General features: G+C 42.1%; 1 protein-coding gene across 1 annotated transcript in view; it reads left to right on the forward strand.

The window, feature by feature from the left end:
* The first annotated feature begins 1,010 nt into the window (after positions 1–1,010).
* The window catches only part of cnnm2b (cyclin and CBS domain divalent metal cation transport mediator 2b), a 36,876-nt gene continuing 23,110 nt past the window's right edge, over positions 1,011–14,776 (forward strand). The window contains exon 1 of the mRNA XM_071504867.1: positions 1,011–2,610. Within this exon, the coding sequence (XP_071360968.1) occupies positions 1,113–2,610 (1,498 nt within the window). The 5' untranslated portion in view covers positions 1,011–1,112. The remainder of the gene's footprint in view (positions 2,611–14,776) is intronic.

Here is a 14,776-nt window from a genome sequence, read left to right on the forward strand (position 1 = left end):
TTAAATGTCTTATTTTAATTTTTGCACATATCATATTGTGGGTTTTTATACCAGTACTGCAGAAAGACCTTTTTAAATGCATATTTTATTTAAAATAGGCCTTGAACATTGGTCAGTGATGAATAGGCGCTGTTAACTATATACTGTAATGGCAATGTTCCCAACCCAGGTCAAGACTCTTTATGGGGTCCCAAAAAAAGTCTGAGAGATCAAAGATGGCAAAGAGAATGAGAAATTATGAGAGATTACATATTAAATTAATACATAAGAAATTATGCATTTTTAAAAACAGCTGTTCTCTAGTTTTGCTTTTCATCTGAAAAAACTGAGTACTTTCACGCCTTCAGATTTCTCTTCAAATCTATTAACCTAACCTGACAACGAAAAATTATTCTTTGGTTGAGCTACTTATAACTCATCCATATCCAAATGAAAGACTTTAATTTACCTGTGAGGAGGGATCGCAAGTAGATAGTGCTTCATTTTAAGGGGTCACAAGTCTAAAAGTTTGGGAGCCACAGCTGAAAAGGGACTTAGTTTTGAGTTGCTGCAGTAGAATACAGGTGCATCATCATGGCCCTATATTAACTGTGCAACGCAATGCGTAACGAATAAATAAATGAAAAATAAAAAATGACCATCTGACAGTTCAAGAAGTTAAACGTGACATTATGTGGTGTTACTGGAGTGGTCGCATTCGTGCGTATATCCTGAGTGCATCTGTCAGACCGGCCGGGATATGTCAGCCAGGTACAGCGGTTCTCTCCTGTAGTAAGATATATGTTTAAAAAAAAGTCACGAGTAGAGTCCTGTCTGTCTCTTAACATGAGGTGCACTTGTTTTGGAATTTGATTCGCCGAGGAGGCTGCGGAGGCCCCGCCCCCCGGCCAGCGGAGCCTTCTGATTGGTCGCTGCCGTCGCCTGTCTCTGGGACATCAGGGGAGGCACGAGTTGGCCCATAAGCCTGCGCTCGGGAGTCATCAGTGTCGGACACGTAGTGGCAACGAGCGGGTCCCGATGCACAAGTCACGGCGACCCTCGGCGGAGATGAAGGCGGACTCCGACTGGCTTTGATTTTTAACAGCCCTTTTCATTCAGGAGGTTGGTTGCCAATGGTTATCAATATGGCAGAGCCGTTATCCCAAGCACCCACTGCTACAAAAATGGCGTCACTTAACCGGGTCCGAGCTTTGGCGATGATTTTCTTAACTGTCACTGGCTGTTGTGTCGCCCCGACAAGTGGCAAGGAAGGGTCCGAGGAGACCGTCATCATAGGGCTCCGGCTGGAGGACACGGACGACATTTCCTTCATGGATAAGGGCTACCTGCGGGTGAGCGAGCGGTCTCGGGTGAAATTGAGGGTGTACGGGCAGAACATCAACAACGAGACCTGGTCCAAAATTGCTTTCACGGAACATGAGCGGAGCCGGGCGGTGGGGAGCGTTGACAGCTCCTCGGGGGATAACCAGAGCCAAGAGGACCCGTCCGGCTTGCATCCCTGCGGCATTAGGACTTCGGATATAATTATATTGCCCAACATCATCCTGAATCGAAAGACGTCCGGAATAGTTGAAATTGAGGTCAAACCTCTGCGAAAGACGGAGAGGAGTAAAGCGTATTACCTATGCATCGCCACCTCTACGCCGGCCGTGGCCGGGATGCACGACCCGTGGACGGAGAACACTTGGATCTACCACGATGGGGATGACACCAAAGTAATAGTGGTGGAGGAGAAAAAGTTTCTGCTGCCTTTCTGGCTCCAGGTCATCTTCATCTCCATGTTGCTTTGCCTGTCGGGTATGTTCAGCGGGTTGAACCTGGGGCTCATGGCTCTGGACCCCATGGAGCTCCAGATAGTCCAGAACTGCGGTACGGAAAGGGAGAAGAATTACGCCAAAAAAATAGAGCCGGTCAGGAGCCAAGGGAATTACTTGCTTTGCTCGCTTCTGCTCGGGAACGTGTTGGTGAACACTACGCTGACCATCCTGCTGGATGATATCGCCGGTTCGGGCTTGATCGCGGTGGTCATGTCCACCATTGGAATAGTCATTTTTGGAGAAATCGTGCCCCAGGCCATCTGCTCCAGACATGGCCTGGCGGTCGGTGCCAACACCATATTCCTCACGAAGTTCTTCATGCTGCTCACCTTCCCCGCTTCCTACCCGGTGAGCAAGCTCCTGGACTACCTGCTCGGACAGGAGATAGGAACCGTGTACAACCGGGAGAAGCTTCTGGAGATGCTGCGCGTCACGGACCCCTACAACGACCTGGTGAAGGAGGAGCTGAACATCATCCAGGGTGCGCTGGAGCTCAGGACTAAGACCGTGGAGGACGTGATGACGCCGCTGAGAGATTGCTTCATGATCCCCGGGGATGCCACCCTCGACTTTAACACCATGTCCGAGATCATGAAGAGCGGCTACACACGCATCCCGGTCTTCGAGGGCGAGAGGTCCAACATAGTGGATCTGCTCTTCGTCAAGGACCTGGCCTTTGTGGACCCGGATGATTGCACCCCGCTCAAAACCATCACTAAGTTTTACAGCCACCCGTTGCATTTTGTGTTCAATGACACCAAACTGGATGCAATGCTGGAGGAGTTTAAAAAAGGTGAGACAGCCAGTTACACCAGAAATGTTTTCTCCTTTGTTAACTGTGAGTGTGAAAAGTTTTCAGTAGACTCACATCAACGCTTGACCCCTTAATATGACGTTGTGTCTATTATTCTGATGCCAGTTGAAAAGCTCACTATACAAAAGTGTCAGAGAGCTCTCTTGACCCTCAAGTGATAAAGTTAATTGCACATGTAGGCTGGTCTTTCACCTGTCCACCCTCTCCTTGGAGGAGGCAGGATAGACACAGTTATGTAATAGTATGTCAGGAATTATAATACTAGGAGCCACGGCTCTTTCCTTCATCATGCACTGAATGCCTGTGCTTCTCTGTCCATCCATAGGTCAAGTTGTGTGAGTGAATCCAAAATGTCTAAAACCTGATTTTCAGGAATAAAAGGAGGAGGAGGAGGGGGGGAATTCTTGCCCCCTGCAAGATTTCACAAGAAATTCCAGGTAGTGAAGGAAAAAGAGGAGGAGGAGGAGGAGGAGGAGGAGGAGGAGGAAGATGATAGGGTTTTTTTGGCACTTCTTATCAGGCCTGCCTCACAAAGCACTGAAGCAGCCACATCAGTAGTGAGGTGCACTTGCCACAGCCTCACTGGTCACTTCCTATGAAGGGGAGGAGGAGGCGTCCTTATCTTTCTCCATCGCTTCCATTCAGTGTTAATGTTCACACGGTCTCTTTCTCTCTCTCTCTCGCTCTCTCTCTCCTCCTGCTCTCTGTCTTGCTCTCCTCCTCTCCCCTTGACTTCCTCTCATTCATTCACCTTTTTTTTTTTTTTTTTTACTCTTTCCCCCTCCCTCCATCCCTCTCTCTCTCTGATTTGTGAATGCATTAGGACATGTGGGAATGGTGCAACGGCAATGCTCAGGTTATCAGGTGGGGGCATCTTGTTTGAGAACCTGCTTAAATCCCTCTCTACCTCTCTTGTGCTTGCCTCTGAGTGATGGTGGCGATAACTCCTTTTGCCCAGCCCTGGAATGCAGTCGTGTGGATAATGAATAACAGCCTCTAACACCCTCGAGCCCCCCCATGTGTTGTGTGTGTGTGTGTATGCGCATAGTGTTTAAGAAAGATGTTTACCTCACCCATGGTTTACCTGATGTTTTGCATAGCCACCCCCCCCCCCCCTCTCTGTTGTTGCCCCTGACTGAGTTATTCCTGGCAGTGTTTGTAGATCTGGTACAAGCCTCTTTTCTCTTTTCTTGCCAAACATAGGAGGGATTCACAGGCGCACCTGTTCAGCAGCTGATTTTTAAATATATAAAATGGGGAAAAAGCATGAGTGATGCATTGCGTGCTCATTAGAATATTCACTTTACTTTAAGAGGATTAATGGGGGGCAGAACAAATCAATGAGCTCCATTACCAGAAATTAGGTGTAGTTCTCCAGGCCAAATCAGCATTACATAATATACTAGTTGAGGGGGGGGGGGGTTTGTTTGTTTTCATCACAGCTAACTATTTACAGACATGCACTAGTTTTCTGAGTGAAGTATTAGGGAAGAGTTACTGTACAGCATTGCCTCATGTTATATTATTACAATAGTAATATTACAGAACATGACCCCTGCAGTATCTCTCACCTGTTTTTATTATTATTTATTTTATTTCATGTTGAAGTTGATTGTGAACATCTGATGGTCAAGATGCTCTGTAAGTGTCACCACTCTTTGTTGTACTTTGTAAACCTAATATCTTAGGGTTTTGACTGCCGGTCAGACAAAACAACCACCGTGAAGACGACACCTTGGACACAGGGAAATCATAATGCAGATATTCCACTGTTTTCTGACTTTCTATAGGCGAAAGAATTAGCAAATGAATTGAGAAAATAATTGGCAGATTAACTGATCATCATTAGCTGTGGCCATGGTGACAGTGACAAACAGAAGCTTTATTATTGAAGCGTGACGACAACAAAGTTTGTTGTGCTGGTGCAGGGTCACTGACCAATCACAGTCTGCTGCTGTACACTGTTATCACCTGTTGTGACCACAAAACACCTGTTCTGGTTATCATTCTTAAATGGAAGCAAATTGAATGAAATCAAGTTTACTGTCCTTGAAGGAGTTGTCATGACTTATGATTTTGTTGTCTTAATTATTAATGTTAAACTAAATTAGCTATTAAACAAAGTGGAGCAAGTCATGTAGTATGGAGGAAATAGTCTTATAGGCTGTGTGGTAGACTTATAGTACTACCTATAGTACTACCGTGTGGTAGACTTATAGTACTACCACACACCTATGTAATGAAATTCATTCACAAAAGTAGTTTTTAAAGAGATGCTCCTTAGTTTCCATCCAAGGTGTTGTTTCGGTTTGGATCATGTGTGTGTGCTTCTGCTACCCTCACCACGTACCTGAATGCATCAGGTCACTTCTCATCTTTTCTTTAACTCCACCTATGTACCTGCTAGATATGTACATGACCTTCATATTAACATCTGGGTCCTGGTATACGATAGAGTCAGTGTAACACATGTCTAAAGTACAGTTCATGTTATCAGTCGTATGGCTTTGTGCACACTCTGTGTTTGAAATCCTTAACAGCGATTATGGATGGAAATATTCATATTCTACCTGCACACTGACGTGTATCTTCATCATTATCATTATCCTAGCACATATGTTTCAATAAAACATATCAAAGTTTTTCTTATGATTATCATGATATTCTTTTGTCCACATCATGTAGTCGGAGCTGACAGCTGTTGAATACCAGCCTGAATCATGCTCAACAAGTCACATCTGCACTCGGTTCATATGAGTCGTGTAGCAGGTGCATCACTGACTGAAGTCAAAACCATCAGGCAGTTGAACTGTTGTGCTTAGGCATCTGTGTTGTTTACTCAAGTTAGTGGCACTTTGTGAATCAGTTTCCTGCCACTAAAAGCCAAACATATGACATGTTCACCTTATTATTGCCGACATACTTCATCCTATAGGTCCATTTGTGGCGTGTAGTGGCTGAGGCAGAGCGTCTCTGCGGCTGGCCCTGCGCCAGAGGGAATTCGCCTTCCAGCTTCTCATGGAAGTCATAAGCAACTGTTGCAGGGAGGGCTGCAGGGTCAAAGTTTCCTGTCAATCTGGCTCTGTTCGCAGCGCACACTCAGTTCAAAGTGCTTTTGTATTGTAAGTCATTGTTAATTAATTTAATGCCGCTTGCGGAGCTGCATAGTCGTCTGAAGTCTGTTACAAAAACGAAAAAACCCACAACATGTTGCTCATATTACAGACTGTGTTGGAGCAGCTGGCGTTGCTTTGCATTCGATCTGAACTTTCTGACAAGGTGTTTTCTCTGGGCCGTTGGGATTTTTGTAGGAGACTCTTTTATGCTGACATTCTCAACTTTACAACATTACATAACTCGCCATAATACAGTCTTCCACTCATTATGGCTCCTAATCTACCCAGAAATAACACAAAATTAATGCTGCCCTAAAATTAGTCAGAAATATGAAAAACAGCCATTCAAAAGTCAGATCTCGATCTCTACTGTGTGCTCATGCTGATGTTTTACATGGCTCAACCCAGGCCCTAGGTCAGGGGTCACAGTTAGCTTCATGTGGGCGCTTTTTAATTCAGGCAGACACCTTTCTGGAAACTTCTGACCCCTTCATTAATTGCTCTCTGTCTGCGATTGCAACAATTACTGTCATCCAGGGGCTGCTTGTCAAGCTGCAGGTTTACCGGTTAATGAGTGGGTCAATGTGTGCCATTTGGGAACAAAACCAAGTAGTTGAGTCAGAAACATGAATTTAGCTGCCCTTCTGACTTCCAGTTATGTGAGCTATTTCTGAAAGTGAAAGTTATTCACTCACTTGCATGCAGTGTGACCAGCCTTGTGAGAGGAGGAAGGAGGTTTGGAGAGCTCAAATCTCAAATCAGGTTATGCACAGGTATTCTTCTCCACCACACTGTGCTTTCTGCCCCTGGGGAAGAAAGGCCACTTGCCTAACTTGTATATGGGTGTCCAGAGCGGAACTGGGACTTGACCCAGCGGAAGCAAGGAGAACTTTTGTTTTTTTTTTTTTTCCCCAGTTGTCTCCCTGCCTTACAAAAAAATAGGTCACCGACACATACACTCAGCCCTTCTTATCTCTGACTTGTTAACTGTGCATATACATTTATTTAGTTACTGCGCTGTTTGTCTTTGGAATAATGTTTCACATGTGCACTGTTATGACAGGTCTGTGAGCCATTGTGCACGTATGACAGTTCCCCACAGCGCTCAGGGGAACTCACAGTACCAGTTTGCGTCGTATTTTCATTCACATTAACAGAACTCCTCACTCATCTGGAAACCTGTGTGTTCAGCGAGTGTTCCACGGCCCGGCGTGTATATGCCTCACCGTTTGAAGGTAGGGTCCCCTGTGTGAAAGAGTCTACATGGGGCCTGGCACGTCTTGAACTAGTTTCCCGATTGCTGCAATATAGGCCAATCTATGCTTAATTCAGATTCAACAGCCTTCACGGTCTCTTTGCTCGGTACTTTGTCTTAAAGCGAAACTCATTTCTTCTCCAATGGCCTTATTGAAATACTTACAGCAGTTTTGTGTTTTGCTTCAGATGGTTTTATTCTTTCTGGGTGTTTGTGTGGAGCGTATCATAGCAAATGTCTCGAAAGCGTGTTGGAGTGTTTGCCTGGTAACCCTTGGTGCTAACGCTGCAACAAGTGTTGGGATTAAATGGCATCATGTTGGTAAGAACACTTAATGTTTCCTGATGAGGGACACCCCTTTGAACTCAGCAAGACTTCTCCTGCCAGCCGCTCACTTTATCAGAACTAATTACCTCGAATCAAAGGTTGTCTGCTTCTCACTATACTTTGTGTTACAGGAGATGGCATTAGTAGTAGATTTTCTCTTGTAGGGAATGTCATTTTGATACACAAGTACTTATAGAACAGAAGAAGCATTGTTCATGTAAAAAGGATGTTATCTTATTTTTATTTAAAGTCTTTCCTTTTTTTTTTTTTTTTTTTTCAATCACATCAGTTGTAGTTTTGTGCTCACCTGTCCTGCCTTGTGGCACTGAAGCCTCACTACGTACTTTATGGAAACAAATATTTACTTTATTAATTAGCACCTGCATTTTGTTTAAGTCATTTGTTTGTGAGTTTTCATCCACACTCAATGCAACCCATTTGGCAGCACTTTTACGAAAGAAACCAAAAACTGCTGTTGTAGCAACCTGTTGTGCGGTAACCCTTTCTCTATTGTACTCTTGACTCTCAGTTTGAAGAACCACATGTTTACTTTGCATGTTTTAGCCTGTTTTCTAAAAAATCCTGACTAATTTACATCACTGCCGACAGTTTTTCCAAAGCACAATTTTGCAGAGACTTGTTGAAACTCTCTTGAAGTGCTCTAGTTGATCCAACGCAGTGAAAATGTAATTCTCTCTGCTTTTTGTCACAGTTAGGCTCATGACGTATGGTGATGTGTTTGCTAACAGGGCAGTTCTAAAAATTCTGTGAGTTTAAAGCTGCAGTTTTTTGGTTTTTTTTGCCACTTGGCTAAAAACAACATATAGAGGTATTATCACTCTTCAAAGTTGTTGTGTGTTGAATATATTAGCAAATCGTTTCTTATTACATTATTTGTAGTCATTTATCATGATGTACTTTTAAACCTGGAGAAATATTCTAGTGCATTAGCTGCCAAACACACCACTCGTTCACCAGCTAGTTGCTAACTGTGTCTGTCTGCTGCTTGGCGGTGGGCAGGTGTGTGTGCAGCTGCCTGATGTAAACGAGGTTTAAAGCAGAGTTCATTGGTCAGGAGCCAAAACAAGCTGAAAAATGCTGAAAGGCTGTGAAGAACTGCAGAGCTGGGTGATCATTCTCAGCAGGTTTGTCACTGCAAGCGACCCCTTACATATTAAACATAGTGATGTGACTGGTTAGTGCAGCTTTAAAGATGCTTTAACGTTTGACATCTCCGACTTTTATGCTGAACTTACACAGAAAAACAGCCAACCAGGTAGACATCATCTGTTCACAACACATGAGTTTGCTCTTTGTTTGGCTTCTGGGATTCATTTTTAATTTTTATTTTTTTCACAAAATCTAGCTCAGTGTCCTTGAATGCACAACCAAGTGAAGTTTCCAAAATGATCCCTTAGCAACTGTCAGTAGCAGAACAACGTAATGTTGACAAAGAAATGAAGGTGATGAAATGTTTACTGTTAATGGATTTTGTCAAGTGAGTTCAAATTCTCTACAAGTTGATTTTCATACACATGAATGAAAGGTAGGAGTGGAAAATAATCTAAAACACTGTATAGTATGCTTTAGGAAACCCTAAGCAGTCATGTAAAATCCTATGTAGTTAATGCTCCATAAATCCATAAATATAGTATGGATATAGGATGAACACAGTGAGATTAATCATGCTACTCACAGAACTTCCACGTGTGATGTAATATATGATAAATCACATTCAGTGAAAATATTGGTAGATTGCAGCGTGAAATATAAATGTGATTGACTTTTGGTGATTTAGATAAAGTCTGGATTGAGCTCTTGTGTTTGTTGTGTTAAAAGACTGGCTTTTGAATTGGCCTACATTCTTCAGATTCTGGTACAACATGGAGTAGGCTTTTAAGACCCGATTAGTACAACAGTTGAGGAGTGTGAATCTGGGAGCAGTGCATTCCCAAAGCCTGTCTGATCTGGCATTATGACTTTTCTTTACGTTTATTTTCCTCCCGGGACCCCATACTACAAATTTAACTCGACAGCATCAGAGCAGTCCTTCTGCAGTGGTCCTGATCCGGTGTTGTGAGGAGGTGAGATGTTTGCTCCGCGTGCAGCCCAGTATGCACTCAGGTAGGCTACGCCATCGTGCAGTGCTGCCCTACAACTCCTGCCTTACAAACAACTGTGTCAGAGTCAGCTTGCTATATTTGGCATTTGTTGGAAAATGCTTCAGCCTCCATATTTGTCCCACTTGGCAAACCTGTGTGCAACCGACACAAGGTGCATCAGAAAATAGAAAATGCTCCAGTGTTAAAAAAAAAAAAAAATCAGAAATCACAAAAAGTCCTTTCTGCCTTGAGGATGAACGGTTATGAAACATTACCTTGAAGAACAAATCGTGTGGATGTCTTTTGATATAAACCTCTGTGATCTCGCCTCTGTAAGACAGATTTATGAGTACGAAACAGTGATGTATGTAAAGGCTGCTCACAGTAGAGTGACAATGGGCTTTTATGAATGCCTGCTAAGATAAAGGCAGGATAAATCTGAGGCATTTGTTGTAACAGGTATAGTAGTGTTACTGTATTTCTTAGGTCTCTTGATGCTTTTTTTTCCTCACAGAAACAGTGAAATCCATTGTGTCAAGCGATTAAAATATCTATATCGCACTTGTTTCATCTTTGGCCCAGCTGTCAGATCACGTCCCCTCATCTTAGAAACTTAAACTCACTAGTGACTCCTCTCATTTCTGGTAACCTCTGATGATGATGGCTGTTCCTGAAGAAAGCCTTTGATAGTTTTGTGTTGCGGATGTAGTTAAGGAGTTGAGTCTGCTTCCAGCACATGTTGCCTAGGATCTGTAGCCATGCACTACTGGGCAAAATTTGTTATTATGCAATCGAGAATGCAGCCGCCCCCACGTTCCTTTTAATAAGCTGTTTCCCAAAACAGAGATCACACTGGACCTGTTTTTGAAGGACCAAGGTGTTAACAGGGTATTTAGGCTTTATAATTGACATGACATGACTGTTACCATAACAGCTGAAGAGCAGAGTGAGTAACAGACTAAAAATGACTTGCTCTGTTACATAAAGGTCTGAATTTGACTTCTGAGGTACCTGAGTGAGCAGAAATGAGTGGGTAAACTATTGTAAACTTTAATCAGTTCTAAAAAAAAAAAATCACATAAATGACAAAATGACCATATTTGGGTTTTTTTGTATAGTGGTGACATTGCAGATTACTTTATTACTTTTGTGGTCTCAGGCTTTATGGAAGACTTGCTGATGTCCGCAGTGTAGATTGAATGTTTCAAGGCATTCGTGAATTTAAAGGCAAATCTCATCACTTGAAGGGGAAATACAATTAAAAATGCAACCCAAGTTAATTCAGCACCATTCAGTTAAGACTGTGAACAACAACACCTCTCTCCCAAAGCTGAAAACCACAAAACCAAGAACTTTCTCTGTAATGTCATCAAGTTGAGATGCTTGTTTTTCATTCAATGACAGATCTTGTCTGGAAATGTAATAAAGGTTAATTTACTATTTTTAACAATCTTTAATATAGTGTTTAGTGCAGAGCCCTATTCTCCTATGTCTCTGGTGAGAGGAAAATGTTGCAGACATGTTTGTTTCCACTGTAGTTATGTCTTTAAGATATTATCATGGTAATTTGGGTGTTGTGCATTATGTCATTGTTATGAAATGAAAGGAAATTGCTGCAATTAGTGTCCCTGTATGATGATTAGGAGGAGGAGAAGAATATTGATGATAGTCACAGTACTGCACTGATTATTATCACACAGTAAAAGTTTACCACGTTGCTTTAGTTATTTAGCTCTGGAGGTAAAGACCCATAATGAAATGGGAAAGCTGTGAATTTACAGTAAAGCTGCTGCTAGCTTCTGTCAAACATATACAGTGAGTACGGTTGGTTTAAAAAAAACAAAACAAAAACTAAATCAAGCACTCCTGACCTCTGCCCGATGGTTTACTCTGCATCTGCACTTATCTGTATGTATACACAACGATATCTTCATCGAGTTTATGTCTCACTCTGACTTGAGCAAAAAGAAAAATAAGGCCCATTCAGGCTGTGCCTCACAGAGGGACAGAAAGCCCTCCAGCTTGGTCAGCCTGGTAACCAGGCTCTGTGCAGCACACTCAGGGAAGCAGAGCCACTTGCTTGTGCAGCAAGTCCCATCCCCCTCCTCCCACATTCCCTCTCTCCCTCTTCTCTCCATATTGTCCTCTTGCCCATTTCCCTCAGTGTTATAAATTACAAACGACACAAACCTCCAGGCCTAATGCCCTGCCATGGACGCCTTCCAAGCTGCACTTTTTGGAGAGCCAAGAGGCTGGCTTCATTGATAACACCGGGCACACTGTCCGTCTCTCCATTTGCTGGCAGGAGGAAAAGCCCAAGACGGGCCCTTCACAGGCCCGAAAGACACCAGCGCTTTTTACAATCAGCTGATGGAGCCTACTTTTCTGAGACTTCAGCAGTGGTACTGTTTCATTTCAGCTGGCCCTGCAAAACACATTGATAATAAACAGAACAACAAAAAGACTTTATACCTACTCTTAAAGGACGCCTTATGATTTGATTATTCATGAAAGTGTATGGATTTTAAAGTGTAAGTCTGTGGGAAACTAATCAAAGTCATTTTTGGGCACATTTGGAAAATTCTCACACCACCGTTTTGGTTTCTGAGAAATTGGCACCAGCAACCCTGTAAGGGTTTTTTATTAGCATAAGCCAATGGGCCATGAAGTGTCATTCTCAAAAGTGCATGTGACCATTTCGTGCCCTCACATTGCCAAAGTGATACTAAAGGGAAAATCCACCAAAAATAGACCTGGATTGACAACTTTTATTGTTTTTTATTTATCTTAAATACCCCGACTCACAGCTTTTATTTTTTTTTTACAAAATGACAGAGCAAAGAATGCAACCAGTATCTTCAATACCCACTTAGGTCCACATACACATCTTTTATTAGCTTCTCTTGTTCAAAAAAACAGAGTCAATTCAGATTCTTTTCTCACAGGTGTTATGTAAGTGTAAACAGGGAAAATCTGTTTGAATACACTGATTTTGGTCTTTTTTTGCACCACATCCATATGCAGACTTAAACCAGGTAGAAACCGGAGATCTCTTTATGTGGTTCTGCTCTAAATGCACAGATGCATTTTTAGGTCACTCAGTTCTCTTGGTATGCCTGCCCTTTTTCCCTCTCCGGTGTCTCCCGACTAACAGCAAGGGGGGAAACTGCTAGTAGAGCCCCACTATGGGCTGCAGGCCCCTGCCACTGCTCCAGCTGACCCTCCAGACCCAGATCCAGCCTCCAAGTCTTAACCCCATCCACAGCTGACCCTCCAGCTTGAATTATTATTCCTGTCCTGTTTGCTTCCATTGCAGATGGTGATTGTGCTGTGTGACTTAGCTGTGCTTATATAGTATTTTAGTTGCTTTTAGTCGACGTCTTATTGTTGTGCTTCAGGAGTCAACTGTCAGTGGCTGTTGATGACTTTACTGTTTCAAATCATGAAATAGTAATTCTGTTTTAGGGCCGATTTTCTCTTTGGGGAAAGACTTGTAACAATTTAAAAGCAATGTGTGATTTCATGAGTGATGGTTAATTAGTCATCAGAAAGGTGTCAAGAGAAACAGTGTTTATGGGCATTTGAGCATTACAGGGTCAAGGAGACCTGCAGTGTTTGAAAGAATTATTTCACATCATTACCAGGAAACACTGTGCATTAACACCGTGAGGCATTCACTGACACTCCTTGCTCAAGGCTGTTCACCCACTTCCACTGTGGCAGGGTTGCAATATTTTAATTAACGAAAACGTAGATGAGCAAATGACCTATAATAATCATAATTAATCATCACTACAGTGTTTGATCTTTAGTATTTTAAGCTGCAGCTTTTACCACGTATTATGACACTTTCATAAAATGTCAACATGATAACAAACATACCTTTAAGCTACAGCTTGTAAAGGTGAAAACGAGTGTCAGTTGCACTTCAGTAAGTCTACAGCCACTCAAACCCTATTAATGACCTTTATTAAGTCAGTTAAAGTGGTCTTTAAAGTCAGCTGTCTAACTGGATGACATCAAGCGTTTGACTGGAGTGTATATTTATATACAAAAAAACATATCTCAAGGATTTATATAGTTGCATTTGAGAATTAATAAATAAGAAGTCTAACCAGTGTTAGTGGCAACTTGATGATTCTGTGTGGACGTGTAATGTAATAAAAACAACACAAGGATGCAGGACATTCCTGCAGGTTTCATGTTTTCCTCAACAACCCACATTCTCAAAGCTTATTGCACAAAGCACGGCAGCTTTTTTATTGAGTACTTAGCTCATTCTAGCTTTAAGGATTTCGCCCGGCTAATTGTTTTTATTGAGGTATTAATTATGAGTTTTAAAGCTCCAAGTACTCTGTGCCAAAAATGTGTGTTTTCAGGTGTTAAATTAGCTTCCTCTTTCTGTGTCACAAGTGAAGAGTGTGTCAAATGATCCGGCTGCAGTAGTATGACACAGATCACTACTTGATTCTCTCCCAAATTTTGTCACAAGCAAAAAAAAAACCAAAAACTCGCTTTAGTGGGTGTTTCCATTTTACACATCTCAGCACCCTTGTTTTCATATAGTATGACATTTATTTTATATGAGCTTGTAAAGGATTAAAAACAATACGAAGTGAATTAGAAGTGCTTACTGCACACACAAAATTTGCTTCTACTAACACCTGGTAGTTAAGCAAAATCTTTAAAGGTGCCATTTATGAAAGAAAATAATAGCAAGAATTTTTCTTTTCTCAATGATGACATTTTCACAGTAAAAGATTTACTAAATAACTTCCACCTGCTGTAGTTTACTCCTACAGGATGTAATTAAACATTTAGCTTAAAGTGACAGTGAATTAGCTGTTAGAGCATCTTTAGCTTCCATAATGTATTTGTGATTCAAACATAATAGTTTCTACAGAGACATCTTCTCCATGTGTCTCTACAGCCCTTTACAGAGACATGTAGCTGTACAAGACTCTTTGCCTCCACCCACACTTTGGTCTTCTGCATTGTTCAATCAAGAGGCAGAGGATGAGGGAGAATTGAAGAAAATTAGACCTCATCCTCGCTCTTCTGAAAATGTGAACAGTTTTTGGCAGCTGACATCCAAACACACACCACCTACTTTATGTTGCTCTGCGAGCTGCTACGACCCACGATCTTATGGTCAAGCGTGGGTTTAAATGATAGGGGAGGTTAGTTAGTCGCCCAGATCACCAGCTAAACCCCCCCCATCATATGGACATGGTTATGAATATGCTCCCATGTTCAGGAAAAGAGAGGTATTATGATATAAAACACTCAAAAAATGTATACTAATGTATGCTATATACAAATGATGTCTATATTTGTAATGTACA

This window comes from Trachinotus anak, unplaced genomic scaffold, assembly GCF_046630095.1.
Source record: "Trachinotus anak isolate AG129_WGS33_773 ecotype Australia unplaced genomic scaffold, CSIRO_AGI_Tana_v1 ptg000019l, whole genome shotgun sequence".
Lineage (NCBI taxonomy): Eukaryota > Metazoa > Chordata > Actinopteri > Carangiformes > Carangidae > Trachinotus > Trachinotus anak.